The following is a 16,862-nucleotide window of genomic DNA, read 5'->3' as shown; positions in this document are numbered from 1 at the left end:
CCAGGGTGTTGGGCTATCCGATTTATTTTTAGCACTGCTGGTGTAAATAAAAGATCTGTGAACTGATTGTTGTATTTTGTGGTCACTTACTCGGCCTTCTGCCTATTTTCGTAACTCACACATTTAACACTTTTCCCAGGATTTAAAATATTCAACGTTATGTCTGGAACAGAGCCAACTTTTTGTCTAAGCCTAGCATTTGCGTATCCTTGAGCTGCCATTTTTTCAGAATCCCTCTCGTAACAGTTCTTTGAGAAATGTAACGAGCACATAGGACTGTATGGTGTTGCTTTGAAATCGACTCGTTTGTAATAATGTATCCATTCTTTCAGTATGCCTTTATCTTTCGGAAAAAAAAAAAAATGTTGTCCACTGGCTTTTCTTAATGTTTTATTACACCCGTAAGCAATGCAAAACGGTATTGTCTTTTACTCTGGCAACTCCCACTTGGGCTGCTGGAGTCGCTACTATGACGTCACATCCCGAAAGTAACCGAATAGGTGCGGAAATTTTGCATACGAGGTCACGGAAATTCAGCTCCTAGAAGATATTTCCATTGGTTTCTGGTCTCCTTTAAGCCATTTTCAATTTCGTCTTCAAGTCAATTTCAATACAGTCTACATGTTAATTTCAATACAGTCTACAAGTCAATTTCAATACAGTCTACATGTCAATTTCAATTCAGTTTATAAGTAAATTTCAAGTCAGTCTATTAAGTTAATTTTACTGGCAAAATACTTCACTAAATTAAAAGTGATAACTAAGAATACTGACAATTTAACACACTTTCCCCAAACACAAATACAAAATTTAAAGCCTTTTGTCAAGTAGTTGGAAATTTTTTACATTTTCTATAGATGACACTGCATCATATGGAGTTGCAAGAGTTCAAAAATTATAATAATGTCTGACAGTTTATCATAAATAAACCATCTGACAATCTGCAAACATCTTACATTTTGCAAAAGTTTTAAAATAGTAAATTAAAATCTGTCAACTCCCATTTTATGACCTGCATGACTGAGCTACTACCTTGTCATAGTTAAGCTGGATTCCCATTGCAACCACTAGAAAGTCATAGCTGAGCTGAAAAGATGTAAAGAAATGAAATGAATACAAGATGACATGTTTAGGAGTTATAACTAGTCAGCAAATCACATGTTTACATAAGTGTTCATGAGCAAGACATGTAATCTTCAGGACTAAAATTGTTTTCTTTATTACTGAATGAAATTATTCTGGGTCCCGTCCTGCCGCACCTGGGTACAAATAAACCATTTACAATACACCAAACATGTTATAAAGTATAAATCTGTGTAGTAGATTGTTATAATGGTAAAAATTGTTTTCTGTTTTTCCAGTTTCATTCCTTTCTTCTGTCTATATCACTGACATCACTCAATCTAGCTGTTATGATTCCAGATCAGCAACAAAATCTTTTTGTTGTCAACAAGGGGTAATTATTGAATGTACATACATGCCAACAAAGGATAATTACTGAATGGATGGACATATCAAGAAGGGGTAATTACTGAATGGATGGACATGTCAACAAGGGGTAATTACTGAAGAACTATCATGATGTATATAGTTGGCCCTAAATGAAGATGGTGCCAATTTGATGTCCAACATGGCCACCAAAATAGCCACCTTGAAAATTTTATCACTGCTCTGGAAAGGTAAGTCATACTGCAACTGAGTTTTCATCAGAAGATGAAAATGGTGATGATGGCCACTTTTGTGGCCATTCAGTATCTTGTGCCATCACGTATATTGCAGACTATATTTGTAGGCCATGTTGTGTGTGAATTATTGGGCCATGTTGTGTGTTAAGTATTGGGCCATGTGTGTGAATTATTGGACTATACTGTGTGTGAATTATTGGGCTATGTTGTGTGTGAATTATTGGGCCATGTTGTGTGTGAATTGTTGGGGACTCACTTCTCTATGGTTCAAGTCTAACTTTACCCCTAATTATGCCATTATGATAATGCTGTGGTATGAAGGAAAACAATATATTTTCGATTTGAACTGCACCAATGAGATTTGACTGTATATAATAATGTCTGCAAAATGCGCTGACATGAACATGATATATCAGACAGAAATTAGAAAGGCACTCATGGAACTCCAAGCAGCACCTGGATGCCTGAAAATGGACTTAATCAAACAGACAATTAGGCAAAAATAATACTTTACAATATGCCCCAACCCTTTAATACTGGATCATACAACATTAAATAATATCACTTAGTTATTGACCCGAGTAATTTAACTGACTGCTATACTTATCCTGTGATAAAAAAGAACATTGATAATTTTTGTATAAAGGAGAGGGCTGGACTTGTCACCAATAAAAGCTTCTAAATTTAGAAAAGACTGCAATACTTTTGCTAAATTTTAGGATAGGCATATCGCTGGTGATGACTCAATTAACTGAAAGAGAACAAATCAGAAACAATAAAAAACTGTAGCCAACCTGGTCACCATTCTGTAGATGCACCATATTGTTTTCTGGAATGAACTCAACAGCTCGTGTTTTTAGCCACTCACAGTGTTTGGGCAGGACAGTTTCCATGGCACGTGCAGACTGATCAACAGTCTTTACCCCTGACCCTACCAGTGTCCACATTGGCTGGTAGTAGTGATACTGGAAAGAAAGAAGTGGATATCTCTTTTCAATTAACTTCTTAATATTCAACCAAGCAATATACAAACAAGAGTCCTAAAAGGGATGGATGCTTTATGGACAGAAAATAATATCCAGGAATTCAACAAAAAAACACATTTCTTCTCTTTAACTGATGAGTGTTGATGTTGTTGTTGTGGGGTTTAACGCCATTTTTCAGCACACGATAGGCTATACATGGCGGCCAGTATTAATGGTGGAGGAAGAACCCGGAAAAGCCCGGAAAGAACCACCGACACACGAGAAGCTACTGGCAAGCTTTCTCACATGCCCACATTGGCTGAATCTTAGACTCGAACCGCCGCAGACAGAGGTGAGATGGCAGTGATCCGTAATGAAGAGCGCTTTAGACCACTCGGCCACTCGGGGCCCCGATGAGTGTTGAAACCATCTCTGATATAGTTGATCAACAAGATTTTCAAATTGGTTACTGAATGGCCACCATAATAGATATAAGATTGGACCAACTTTTATTTCATGCAAACTAGACACCATTTTAAGTCTTTTGGTTTAACCCCATGTCAACAGTCTTGACGACATGTATATAGTGTCATATATGTTATACTTGGTCAAGTTTTATTGGACTGATATCAATCTAATGTGAAGAGAACAAGTTGTGCTCTCTGAAACGTTTAGGATCAGTCTAGTAACGGGACCTATACAGTTTGTATAAATAAAAAGCAGTGATACAAGTGGCTAGAGCACTAAATGGAAGAGCCAAAAAACTTCAAGGCAACCTACCTGGCAAATATACTCTATATATCAGGGAGAATCTTGAAAAGGAAAAATATTCCCTCCTACAAATCCAGCAGAAGTTGTAAAGGGACATCCTTCAAATTTTTATATACTTTAAAAAAGAAATAACAAAGTTACAACACTTTTAGTAAACATGGTGAAGGTCATCATAATTTCTGCTGCTGCTGTATGATACCACAATGTATGTACAATTGCTTCTCAGGAATCAGGCACTGCAGTTGAAAGTGGTAAACAGGATAAAATGGGTTATAACTCCCTGAAAAGGTAGTACAATTTGCAACAGTTATATATGTTTTGTTATCATTTACCAATGTACATGCTCACAACTGTATTTTGAAATATGACTTGAAAGAAAAAGAAATTAAAAAACTTACCATGATGTTCACTGAATCTTTCAAAGTCAGCTTCATTTTACGAATCACAGTCGAAAAGTGTATGAAACCATGCATCATCCCTTTCATCAACTTGTTTCAATTCTAACCCATCATATAAGTCAATGTTATCATCAGAATCATCCAAATCGTCAACCTCAATGTCACCACCCTATCAAAATCTATGTTTAAATCTGAGTTGTCATCCATCATTTTATTGATCGATTTTCAAGACAACAATTTCTTTTCTAACCAATTTTTTTTTAAATTGCACTTCCCATGTGTGCTTTAATTATTTCCTGTGTTGGTGAAGAACTACACAAATATTTGTGATGTATAACACGTGTTTCTAGAGACACTTCACACAGATGTGGCAGAGTAACGGAGAATGGCTGTTAATACTTACTAAGTGGATACTACAATATAAATTCTATGAAAAGTTAAGAGAGGCCAGTTGACTGATATACTAGTAAAATCAATGAACTGTTACTTCTAGTAATTATGAAGAGGACAATACTACTAAACTATGCATGTAAACTTACCTGTACCAATTCAACTATGGTGGAAACTATACAACAGTACACACCTGAACATGCACATAAAAATCCAATGAAGCATCCTTATTGATGCTTGCGAAAAAGTTACCTGTAGGAAAGGCTAAATGATGGCCTATAAGTTAAAATCCGTCAATGATTACATGTTCTACGAAGTGAACGATAAGACAAGATTAATACTTACCTGTGTATATTTGACATGGCAGAAATCATACAATAATATAATACAATATTTCTGTATCAAATATCTGATCTGCATCTGGTTAAACACAGCTAACAGCAATGTGATGCAATGCAAATGTGACCCATGCAGGTATATACGATGGGTACCATCATGCATGAGGATGGCAAAGTGATGAAACTGAAAAGCCAAGAATGTTGCTGTTGAAGAAAGGAAAGATAGAAACTGAATGATGGAATATACTTCCCTTCCATAAGAATACTCCCCCAACTCGGTTTAAGGCAGAAAACTTCCAAATGATTGTATGCAGGTTGGTAGGCTTCTTTCTGTAGAGAGCATGATACTCAGCCGAAGCATAAATAGTACTTGAATTATTCACAGGGTCTGGTACTGATCCCCGTATGAAGAGGATATCATTGTCCAACTGCCACCTAGGTGGGCAGATAACTAGCAGCATTTTAGCTAAAATGTTTTAGCCAGGGAGGTCTGGACTTGCATGGTAACATTAGTTATCCTACAGTATTATGATCAGGAAATTATTTGATGGAAAGCCTGGATAGTATATCCCCCAAAAGGTATGAAGACTTGCACTGGCCATTGGCAGTATAATGAGAAAGACAATGACCCAGTTGTACATGTCCATTGAGAGAAGAAGAAAAAAAATGAGAATAATGTTGGTGACAAACATTATGATGATTCCCAAGCTGAGCAGTTTGGAATGTTCAGATAATCACTTTTCTCATATCCTTCTGCACATGCTGTACAGTACATTTAAATTTTGTACTGCAGCCATGGCAATACACCACAAAATGTTTATCAGTCCCCATTATGGCTTCAGCATGAAAAGTTACAGAGCTGCTACAGTACTATATTCTGGGCTCCCTCACCTTAAAGTAGAGTGAGCTGAGATGTCAAAGATATGCTCTTGCCGATATTCTGGGTTTAACATTAATTAACAATCCAAAATGTTCCCAGACTATTTCATCTGAAAATTAGTAGTTTTACTATCGCAATAAAATGCTTGCAACTTTCTCTGGTATAATGCTGAACTGAAATGCATATGCTCAACAAAGTTAATAATTTCCTTTCCAGAAAATATCCCTTTAATTTTTAACAAATAATATGGTGGATACTCTATTCTAGCCCTATGACACTGTTCCAACTTATCTCTTGATACAAAAAATTCCCGTATCAGCTTATGACAGGAGTAGACAACTCAAAAACATTTACAAGTGCCAGTACAGACCTTGACTGGAACTAAGCGGGCTACAGTACCAAAGTTTTCTGTCTATAATAAAATCATAAATATGCACGAGTAAAGTACGGACATGAACTGCAGGCTGCATCAAATGTGTCTGTGGACCATATGTTGTGCACCTCTGCCTTACAGACTGCATATTTTGAGAATGTCTACCACCAGAGGAATTAATTACCAACTGTATTTTATTTCTATTTGCAAAGCACCCAATGCCTTTGCAAATGACTTCACTGCTGCTGATGCAAACTGAATGAACCAAAGTCTTAAAATGCCACATATAAATCAAAACCAATCAATATTTTACCACAAATCTTAATAAAACACCATCAACATGTATATCAATAAATCAAAAAAAAATTTAAACTCTTTCCCAACAAATGGCCTGATTGACACACCATATATTCCACTGAAGGACACACACCTGTATACAATATCAAGTTGCCTATTTTAGCTGGTATAAATAACTTCAATTCAAAAGAGATTGAACCTGCACATTCTGCTGGATTTTTTAAAGGTAAATAGATGTAATAAATCATTTACCACTTATTATGTTCTATACACAATGGGGCCCTGGATGGCAAAGTGATCTGAGCAGAGCTTCCAACCCTCTAAAATCATATTTAGTGAAAAGAGGGATATAAATTAGTGGATTTTGAAAATAATTAATGAAAATGCCTTAACACTGGCTACATCCACTTTGATGGTCAGTACACAAATTCTTACTCATCTATTCCAAAAACTGCCAATACTGTTAGCTGTTAAAATAGCTGATTTTATTTTTTTTTTAAATTCCTAAACATGGATTGACTGGAAAGTCATGCATCTTCAATAAACCAACCTCTATGTTCAGTGATTCCACTAAATTTTGACCTTGGTTTCTGGCACAAGTCACTGTTACTTAAACAACACTTACAGTATATATAGAATCTATGTTGGGGTTTGGGCTGAGACAAGTAAATCCCAGTCAAGGGTTTATATTATTTGTCTCCCCACGAGGCTTGCCTGAGTGGGGAGATGAGACATAATATAAACCCGCGACTGGGATTTCCTTGTCTCAGTCCAAACCCCAACACAGATTATTTTTCTCACCCAATACTTTCCTTTAAAGTAAAAAGAATTCTGCACTAGTGTTCATGTCCAATGTTTACATGCGGCACAATAATATAAATGTTAAATGAGGGCTGTGGTGTGACAGTTGCGCCTGAAGTACACAGTTGATATGCGTGAGCAAAGAAAATTAACAGCATAAATTGCCGCATAATAATGAGGTATTATCAGATTTAATATATGGATGTTATATGAAACTGACAATAAATAATTAATATTTATTACAAAAAACTTTTATTTTCATCAGTTCCAATTTTGAAAAGTTATATTGTAAATATTAAAATGATATTGGCTTGTCAGCTCTACTGTACTGTAGTTGTAGTTAGTACAAGCTGTAATGAAGAGTAACATCTTTCTTTAGATCATTCATGGGTAATTAGAGATCTGTGTCCTTATCGTATATAACTATTCTTTTCTTTTGAGGAGGTGAAACTGTGTGACATACTTGTATTGTCCTTAATATTGATTGTAAAATTACCCTGTGTATAATAGACCTCCAAAAACTGACTCTAGCAGATAACCATGTGCTAATTTTTCAAGTTCACGGATTCTTTGATTATTTATTTTACTGTCCTGGAAATATGGCAAGACTGAAGTGCTACAGTGAAATTTGCTTACGGATTAATGTGCTGATGGATAAATTATTCCTTCCGGCTGGGAAGTGTATTATTTGCCATTAAATATTGCAGGTATATTTTTGATTCAACCAGGGCACAGTGGAGATACTTAACAAAATTAGAAAAAAGCATGTTTTATAGAACACTTTTCTGGCTGTTACTAAGTTTTCAGTAGTTGTTATGAGAGTAGGGAAGCTATGAAGTGTGTAGGTCTATAGAATATATGCATGGATCAGTGTTTTCTGTTATATTGTTCATTTCACACTGCATTGAGAATTTTATCCTATTTGTTGCACAGTTATTTTCAGGTCAGCATCACTAAATGTAGATAACAGTATATAATTTCACACGAAGTATTTGAAACTAGTTAGGTAGCTTTAGCTACATTTAATGACGCTGATTTAAAAATGTATTGAGCTAGGCCTGCATATAGTATAAAATTGACCATGCTGTGTGGAACGAAAAAGCAAAACACCAAAAAGCTCTACATCATATGCATTTGTCTTTGTCTCTCTCGAATTGTTTTTGTATGATGTGTTCTCAAAGATGGATTTCATTTAAGTTACTATGTTTATGTTATTTATCTGTTGCTGTTGTTGTTTGATTTTAGTAAAACTAAGTCAGGCACAGCAGAAGACAACAAGGGTTTCTTTTTTTAAAAAGTAGTTCTGAGAGCGTGGACACCTTGACTGAGACGACTGGTCTGAGATGACTAGACTGAGACAAGAAAGTAAGGTTAGCAAAACAAGTAGATTTCTCTGTCACATGGGTGAGAAATAATAATCTCATCTTAATCAAATTCTTTGACTTTTATGTCTTTATCAAGTGTTTGTTTAAAGAATTGACAGTTGCTGTGTATATGTGCCATTTTTGTATAATAAAAAAAACAAATTCAAATTGGGCCTCAGTTCTCTTCACAAGTATTTGTAAAACTTCTCTAAATTCAGTACAGGTGGTTGGGTGATGGTATATTAGCTTCCTACGCTGGCATTTCACATGCAATTTTTGTTTTGGTGCTAAAAATATCATGTGATAGGTTTAAAGTTGTCAGACTAGCTGCCTACGATATCACGGGAATGTTGTATGTTTTGATTTAATGTCAGTATGTCATGATTATGTGTTTGCATATGGTGATGATATGTGACAGTACTTTGTTTACCAGCTATCTTTTTCTTTGCAAGTGTTTTATATGCTTGAATGAGGCAGAAAGTTATTTTCAGATTTAAATTCCCAATTATTTTCTATAGGCTTATATAAAAAGACATCTGGTTCTTAAATGGGTGACATTGATTTTTTTGGGGTCATTAGCATTCAACCCCTCAACCCCACTGGGACTTCAAAACACTTTTCGAGTCCCAACCCTCCCACCAACACTGTCTGGGAATGTGGCAGGTATGAATTTGGTTGGTGGTCTACATAAAGGGGAAATATTAGATCAAAGTCTTAATTTCTGTTTACATTTTGCCTTGAACCCATTACAAGGACACCAGTAGTAGTGCTTAGCATTAAGAGGTTAGTGTTAGGACTGGTCAGCCTGGTGTCTGAAATAATGTGACGGGTGGAACATGAAGCTTAATGTCTGTGGCATGATGTCCCGATGTCAAACATCACTATTAACTGCCACACTGCAGACATCATAGCGATAGGACTAAATTTTTTAAAACTACATTAAAAATCCAAATGACATGCAGGCTTGCTGGTGTTTGCTTTATGTCAACCTTCATTTACTTTCCAGTTTAAGTCTGATGATTGTGGGAAACAATTGATAAACAGATGCTATGTAGATGCCAAGTTATGCAAGGGGTATTCCTCTGATATCACATTAATACTGACAGCATATTCCTGCCCTCATGTTAGGATCTTGAGGTATTATGCTTCACAAATTGCAAATCAATTTGACTATTGGATGCTACTTCAATAGTTCTCATTGTCACCTGTACTAGAGAACATAAACTCATCTGAGAATTAAAACAATGCATATGTAACTATTTGTGATGGAGGGTGTGGGGTGGCACCAGGATTGTCCGTGAGAATGGGCATGAAAGTATATTTCAACCACAGACTGTTTAAATAAAACCAGGTCTTACAACGAAAATTAACTGAACAACAAAGTTTATACATCAACACCTGTCAATTGCAAAAGCCACCTGAAAACATTAGCATCCTTCATATTTTGACTCATATTTGCTACCACAGACTCCATCTCATGCTTCTTGACAAACATGGTAATTGTATGATCTGACTCTTGCATAAAATCATTGGACATTATCAATATCAGACGACAAACTGGTCAACTGACTCGCCACTGTAATATCGATTTTAAAAAGATATAGATTGTATTTGTGAACACTGGGTAAAGCCACAGAATCTGTCTTATCAATAAAGTATGATGAAATCTCTGACAACACGAAATCACCTTATCGGTACTATAAAATAACTGGTTAGAGATTTCATCATACTTCACTGTTAATTTATAGTACCGATTAGGCGATTTTGTGTTGTCAGAGATTTCATCATAGTTTACTGATAAAATGTCAGACTCCTGTGGTGCGGCCAAGTTTTGAAAAAGTTAAATTCATGGTGCATTTTTAAAAGTAGTGTACTCGACAGTTGTTCCAATGATCCCCCCCCCAAAAAAAAATAAAACAGGTGATGCGGTAGTAAACTTATGATCAGCCTGTGTATGTAAGCACACTATAGGTGGCGTTATGCTGAAAATTACCGACAACCTCGAATACCCCGAAACCAAAGAAACCGCGATAAGACGTATCACGTATTATTTTTGAAGCACCAAAACATGAAGCATGTGATACGTCTTACACAGTAGGACTACGCAAGAAGCTATCACACTATCACCCTTAATACCCTTTAAGGTCTCCAAAAACTGATACCGCCATGATACATACCGTATTGTGAGCAAAAACACACGGCAGGGCCATCGGGTGGTATTGGCAACCGCCCGTGGAGTCAAGCAAAGGGGAAGGGGCGCAAGGGTGCCTTTTCGCAGAGTTTAAGGTATTGTTTTCGAGTAGGGGTCTCCAAAGGTGAGGCTCGCTCGAGGGTTGGTTTGCAACGGCCTAGTCCTACAACGATATTTTTGTTCTAGGGGGTGATGGCACTAAAACAAGAACAACATGTGCCATGTTTTACATTGTAGGACTAGCAATGGTCCTGCTATTGGCCGCCTTTATCAATGATGATATCAAACAGTTAATTTAGTAGTATGTTTACCTCAGCAGGTTCCACAACGGCTACTTTCCCTTTCCCCAATTTCCGGCAAAATTTAGCTGCAACCGAGCACCCACCGGCGCCCCCTCCTATTACCGCCAGCGGGTAGTGTTTTTTCTTCCCTGAATCGGTCGCTGCAGCACTTGATACCGAACTGTACGCCTGACATCGTGCTGAAGCCGGCGAAAATGTCACCCGAATGAGTCTTGCTGCCTTCATTTTCCATGAAGACAAACTAATTTCACACAAAAACTGTACTTATACCGTCGAAGTGAACTGCGTAATGCAACGTTGTATGAACGCCGTGCGTTTGTTATGTCCGAGTAATTATTAGCTTGATAGGCGTGGCCCAAGGATTACATCAGCCAATCAGATATAACATGTTGTATCCAGTCAAGTCCAAGGTGGATAAAAGTACTCACGTTCATGAAATGTGTAGTGAGCTCAAACGGTCGAACGTGATTTGCCCTTGAAGTTGAATATAGTGTTTGGAAACACGCCAGACAAGGTAAAATCAATATGGACAGATGGTTCTTACAACATTCTTAAATCTAATAATAACAAAGTTAAAATCATACCATTTTTTTTCAATAGCCCAATATATATAGTCTCCAGCGACAGTTAAAAAGGAAAATATAAAAAGAAAACCCTAAAATTGGAAGGAATCATTGCATTCCTTGTGATTAATATTAAGCCCTTTCCAAATTTTTATTTTAAAAAGCACGTTTCTACATAGAAACAGCGATAGAGATCGGTCTATTAAATGGCAAATTATGCTTGTATCCATTCTCGTTTACTTCTCTGTGTGTGTGTGTGTGTGTGTGAGAGAGAGAGAGAGGGTGTGTATGATATAGTTGTAGGCCTAGCTTAAGTCAGACACGCACGAGGCTTATGTTTCATACAAGCACAAAGTTACCGAGACTAAGTATGCGATTTGCATATAATTATTCTGCAGAAAACACTGAATGAAAATTGTAATCGCAAATACTGTATTTACATGTAGCGCTGACAGTATGTACATGTATGATGTACGTGTGCATCACGTGTGCATGTGTTTGGTGCAACACGTGAAATGAATGGCCTATGTCGAATATTAAGTCATCAACAATCAACGCCTTCCCTAATGAAGGTGAACATAAGAAATTTATGGAAAAGTCATTAACAGACCCAACAGAATGTTATAACTGGACTCGAAATGTGTACGTGACTCGATCAATATGTTTAACATGCGTAACAGGGTATCATGAATTTTAGAGGCGTGGAGATCTACACAGCTCCGCCCCATGAGCCATTTTTCCAACAGGTCGTTACCCTTATATATTTTCCATTAAAAATTGTCCACTAAAGAGTCCCATTTCTTAATTTTCAAAGTTGAAATTTCTTCTGTTTATTAAATGAGACATAAATACTACAACATCACAGAAAATAATTATTCTTCTTCGATAATGTATGTTATATATCTCGACTACAAAGATTTCAGTACATAAGCAGAAAATGAACTCGATTAAATCAAATGTTATGTTACAATGGTTATCGTGCAAGACTCAGGACTGAAACTTTGCGGGTTTCAATCCTACCATCATATCAGCCTGGCTTAACTAGTACCGTGCGTAAGGCACATTACTTCAGTTATTTCGGCATTAAATAATCTACTTGAGTTCCGTAAACAAGTAAGAAAGCAATCCAGCTGAATTTGTTACTACCGTATTCCTGTATTTGTTTGAAGTCTGATTCATTAGGTTGAATATAAATGGCATTGTATTTATCAGCCCAGTATAACCAATGCATGATTGGTGCAAACGTACTTATACCAACCGTCGGCACTAAGTGTCACGTGATGAAATATTGTTTCGATGACTTTGCATTTTGTTCAACTTCATAAGTCTTTAGCTTACTTGTGAGAGTTCATTTATAAATTTTCTTGGAAATGCATGATCTTCCAGATATTGCGCACTGCCTTGCGATCTAAACAGTGGCGTCACTAGGAGGGTGCGGACTGCACCGGGTGACACGATCAGACGGGGTGACACCAAAATGACATTATTAAGGATTTTGTATGGTCTGTTACTGAAGGAGGTCCATGGGGGGTGGTACCATAAGCTGAGTGAGATGCCACTAAATCTAAACTGTCTTAATGAACATAAAGCCGTATCTGTAGCTATTTTGCAATCCGTGCCAAACCATGGCTGACCTTGTTTACACTATTCGAGTGTTATACGTGGGCTCCGAATGTGTACGTGTCTCTATCAAATGCATTCGTATGTATGACACGTGTTTCGTCGGCATTGAAGGCGCGGATATCGATCGATGAAACTGCGCCCCATTTCTTGTTTCCATATTGGTCGGTGCAGATTGATATTGACCACTAAAACACATTCCTTTTAAATGTTCAAAGTCGATTTTGTCTTACTTTATTGATGTATAGTATTCGAGCCATATATATATATATATATATATATATATATATATATATATATATATATATATATATATGGATTCAACAACGTAACAAAATACCGGTATATTGCGGTTTACTGTTTTGGCAATACACAACGCAATACGATTGTCATTGCCGCGATTTCTTCACGGTCTTGCTTTTATCCTACAAATCTGTGTATTCCTCGTAAATTTTTCCAGTTTAGTTCAAGAACCATGTTTTTTTTCTTCTTCTTCTTTTTCTTCTCCTCGATGCACGCTTAGCACGAGATTGCAAGAGATGTGATGCACAATACTATTTCTGAGGCAAAGTTTAATTGGGGGCGGGGTGGCAAGTCAAGACCAGGGGATATTTGTACAGTAAAAAAATAATAATGTTAAACCTCACTTTGCCTCTGATAGTTATGACCTGTTCGTAATGACACCTAATGAACAGTACTCAAGAGCCTCTATTCGTAAATATATCAATTCCTCTAAAATAATTTATTGTTGTATTCAATGTCGGGAATGTACAAACTACAAAGCATGCAACATCTGCTGTGATGAATAATATTTTTACGTATAAAAGGAGAACAAAGCACTTAAACAGCGGCCGCATGAAAGTTTTCGCACAGACCATTTTTAACCTTTTAAGCGTAAGAAAATCTTACGCTATTTCGTAAGGATGTTTCATAAAGATATCCTTAGGAAATGTTCGTAAGTCTAAAAAAATTTTTGCGTAAGCTACTCTTTTGCATGGGAGGTAGATAATTAATCATTCAAATATAACAGGGCACATGCAAGATACTTACAAAGGATAGCGACGAAGATGACGATGACAAAAACAACAATATCAATACAAAGACGCCCCCCAAAAAATATCGGGCAAAATATGCCTTGACGTATTGGTCATATTGAATGAATATATATATATATATATATATATATATATATATATATATATATATATATATATATATATATATATATATATATATTATTTCTAATTGAAGAACACGGGGTGCGTGCGTGTGTGTGTGTGTGTTGTGGGGTCGACATATTTATGCTCTGAGGAATCATTGCAGAAAAATGCATTTATGCACTTTCAATGGAAATAGGAACATAAAAAGCGAGAATAGTTTATTAAGTTCACAATGGAATCATAATAACTCTCGGGGAATGGTGTATTAGTTTCTCTATAAAATATCTGTGTCGAAATGAAATTTTGTGTATTATCCAATCAGAAATAAATACTGTACAAATGTTGTGGATAATACCAATATTTTTATTTACTTTACATTTCAAATATTCTTCAAAAATAACTATGTCCGTTTTAAAGTATTAATTTATTTTCTTTATTTGAAACGAAGTTTTGTTATCAAAGTACCAAGGCGTCTGCATGAAGGAATTCTTAATGATAGCTGTTATTACAACTTTTTTTAACTCAATTTCTTGAGGATCTTGTTTTGGTGACAATGAAGATGTTACTGACGATGATGATCATCGTTTACAGTAAGGAATGTTTGATTTTTTCCGTTTGATTTATTAAAAGACAGCGGTGCCTTGGAAGGCCGAGTGGTCTACTCACTGCCATCTCACCTTTGTCCGCGTGGGTTCGGGTCTCCGGCTCGACCAGTGTGGGTATGTGAGTAGATTCCAGTGGGTAGGTAGTTAAATTCTACCACCATTTATTCTGACCTCCATATATTGCCTATCATGCGCTGAAAAATAACGATAACCCCAAATAACAAAATTAAAAGACAGTTGCTATTACCATAAAAAGTGGAAATGTTGACATCGTCGCATGTAAACACGCTGAAAAAATAGAAGGTATGAAAAAGAACTGAGTCTTCTGGTTTAGATTCTCTTGATTTATCTCTTTACTAAAGTCAACATATTCTATATCACATTGGATGGAATTCCTCTCTGTATATCTGCAATTCCTGACCTTGAAATACCATATGTAAAAGCGTAATTTTTCTAACTAAAATTGGCCACATATTATTGTTTATGTATTTATTTGTTTTACTCAGAACGGTAATAAATATGATTTAAAACAGTGAAGGACCCGCTTAACGATATATATTGGAACGACAGGAGGCATCTCAAAACGACCCTTTCACTGTGACTCTCGCTTTTCACAAACGTTTTGAAGAAAAAAACTTGCCTCTTATGGCTGCCAGGTAACTGCCGTAAAGTTACGTAAAATTGTAAGGGAAACTTTAGGTAACAAAAGTACCTAATTCTTGTTAGTGAAACACTAAAATCATACGTAAAAACTTAAAAATTCTTGGCCGTACATTGTTTTGTTTTCCGTGTAACATACTTGGTAGGATAGATCGTATTTTGTACGTCACGTTACCTTCTTTTTAGGGGCCCCGAGTGGCCGAGTGGTCTAAAGCGCACACCGTTCCGGATCACTGCCATCTCACCTCTGTCTGCGTGGGTTCGAGTCCAAGGATCGGCTAGCGTGGGTACGTGTGAAAGCCTGTCAGTAGCTTCTCGTGGGTCGGTGGTTCTTCCCTGGGTTTTCCAGGGTTCTTCCTCCACCAGTTATACTGGCCGCCATGTATAGCCTATCTTGTGCTGAAAAATGGCGTTAAACCCTAGAACAACAACAACCTTCTTTTTCTTGTCTCCAAATATCGACTAACGTCAACTCATTTTTCAAGTAGGCGTGTATTTCAGAATTTATTATTTTTTTTTTTTAATCAATAATAAAATTATTCTCAGCAGAAAAGCAAAATGTGCGGTGTCGGACTATTTTGGTTGAAAGCAAGGAAAAGTATTGGCGAAATTGAAGAGGGTATCCCCGTATGAAGGAAGGGCAATATTGACGCACGTTATAGTGGTGGGACGACATATTTACCGATCTAATTCGACGCCACATGATGACAGGGTTGACAGCATCATCATATGGGTCATACAGTGGCATTATTTCGACCATAGTGAAAACTGATACAAAACCATTTCCGGCAATGTTTGTATTTGCACCTACATCTGTGTCGAAATACACAACTCTTTGACTAAGAACATAATAACCGCTATCGTTAGATTTATTGTAAAAGAACTACAAGCTTCTGTCCGTTATCTTAGCTTCCCAGATACATGATTCTTGTATTGCCAGACAAATGAAAAAGAACATTTTTTATGATTTGCCTATTAGGTAAATATACTGGAAATAATTATAATAACTTTCACTTTGTAATGAATTTAAAGATTTTACCCTGCATTAAGTTAAAGTCATAAATGGAATAAAAGAATCAAACTAGTAATACATGTACAACTTTATGTAAAGAATTCAAATCAATTGCACTGTATTTTGTTTAAAAGTTTACACATCCATGTATATTGCCTTGAGATGAACGTCTTAAAAACTTGAAAGTGGCCAGTAGCCACTATAATTTGTGTTAAAATTTGTCATGGTGATTGTGACAAAAATTAACTCAGTTAAGCATTTATATCTAAGTATATTATCTTAGATATCGGAAGAACCAGGATTTTCTGCAGGAATGCACGCTAGTAGAACCTCGATTTAATTCAGTGTGCTTGACTATACAGGAAACATTCGACACAAGCACCCGACCAGCTTTGAAAGCATCTCGTGTTATTCATGATGTGAGCCTGGGACATAAAGCCACAGTTCCCTGTCGATTGATCCCTATCAGAAATTGGTGATACTGGTA

The 16,862-nt window shown here is 36.4% G+C and overlaps 1 protein-coding gene across 2 annotated transcripts in view; it reads right to left on the bottom strand.

The window, feature by feature from the left end:
- The window catches only part of LOC149793157 (sulfide:quinone oxidoreductase, mitochondrial-like), a 36,257-nt gene extending 25,154 nt beyond the window's left edge, over positions 1-11,103 (bottom strand). Inside the window, exons 1-3 of one of the 2 annotated variants that reach the window (XM_089967087.1) lie at positions 10,765-11,103; positions 2,480-2,650; positions 1,033-1,086 (exon numbers count right to left, since the gene is read on the bottom strand). In XM_089967087.1, coding sequence (XP_089823213.1) covers positions 1,033-1,086; positions 2,480-2,650; positions 10,765-10,980 — 441 coding nt within the window. In that variant the 5' untranslated portion in view covers positions 10,981-11,103. Of the gene's footprint in view, positions 1-1,032; positions 1,087-2,479; positions 2,651-10,439; positions 10,568-10,764 lie in introns of those variants that run through there. The other variant, XM_089967088.1, reaches the window with a different exon arrangement.
- Positions 11,104-16,862: the final 5,759 nt, after the last annotated feature.

Source organism: Sinohyriopsis cumingii, chromosome 8, assembly GCF_028554795.1.
Source record: "Sinohyriopsis cumingii isolate HCF-2022 chromosome 8, ASM2855479v2, whole genome shotgun sequence".
Classification (NCBI taxonomy): domain Eukaryota; kingdom Metazoa; phylum Mollusca; class Bivalvia; order Unionida; family Unionidae; genus Sinohyriopsis; species Sinohyriopsis cumingii.
This window is presented reverse-complemented; position numbering and strand designations above follow the sequence as displayed.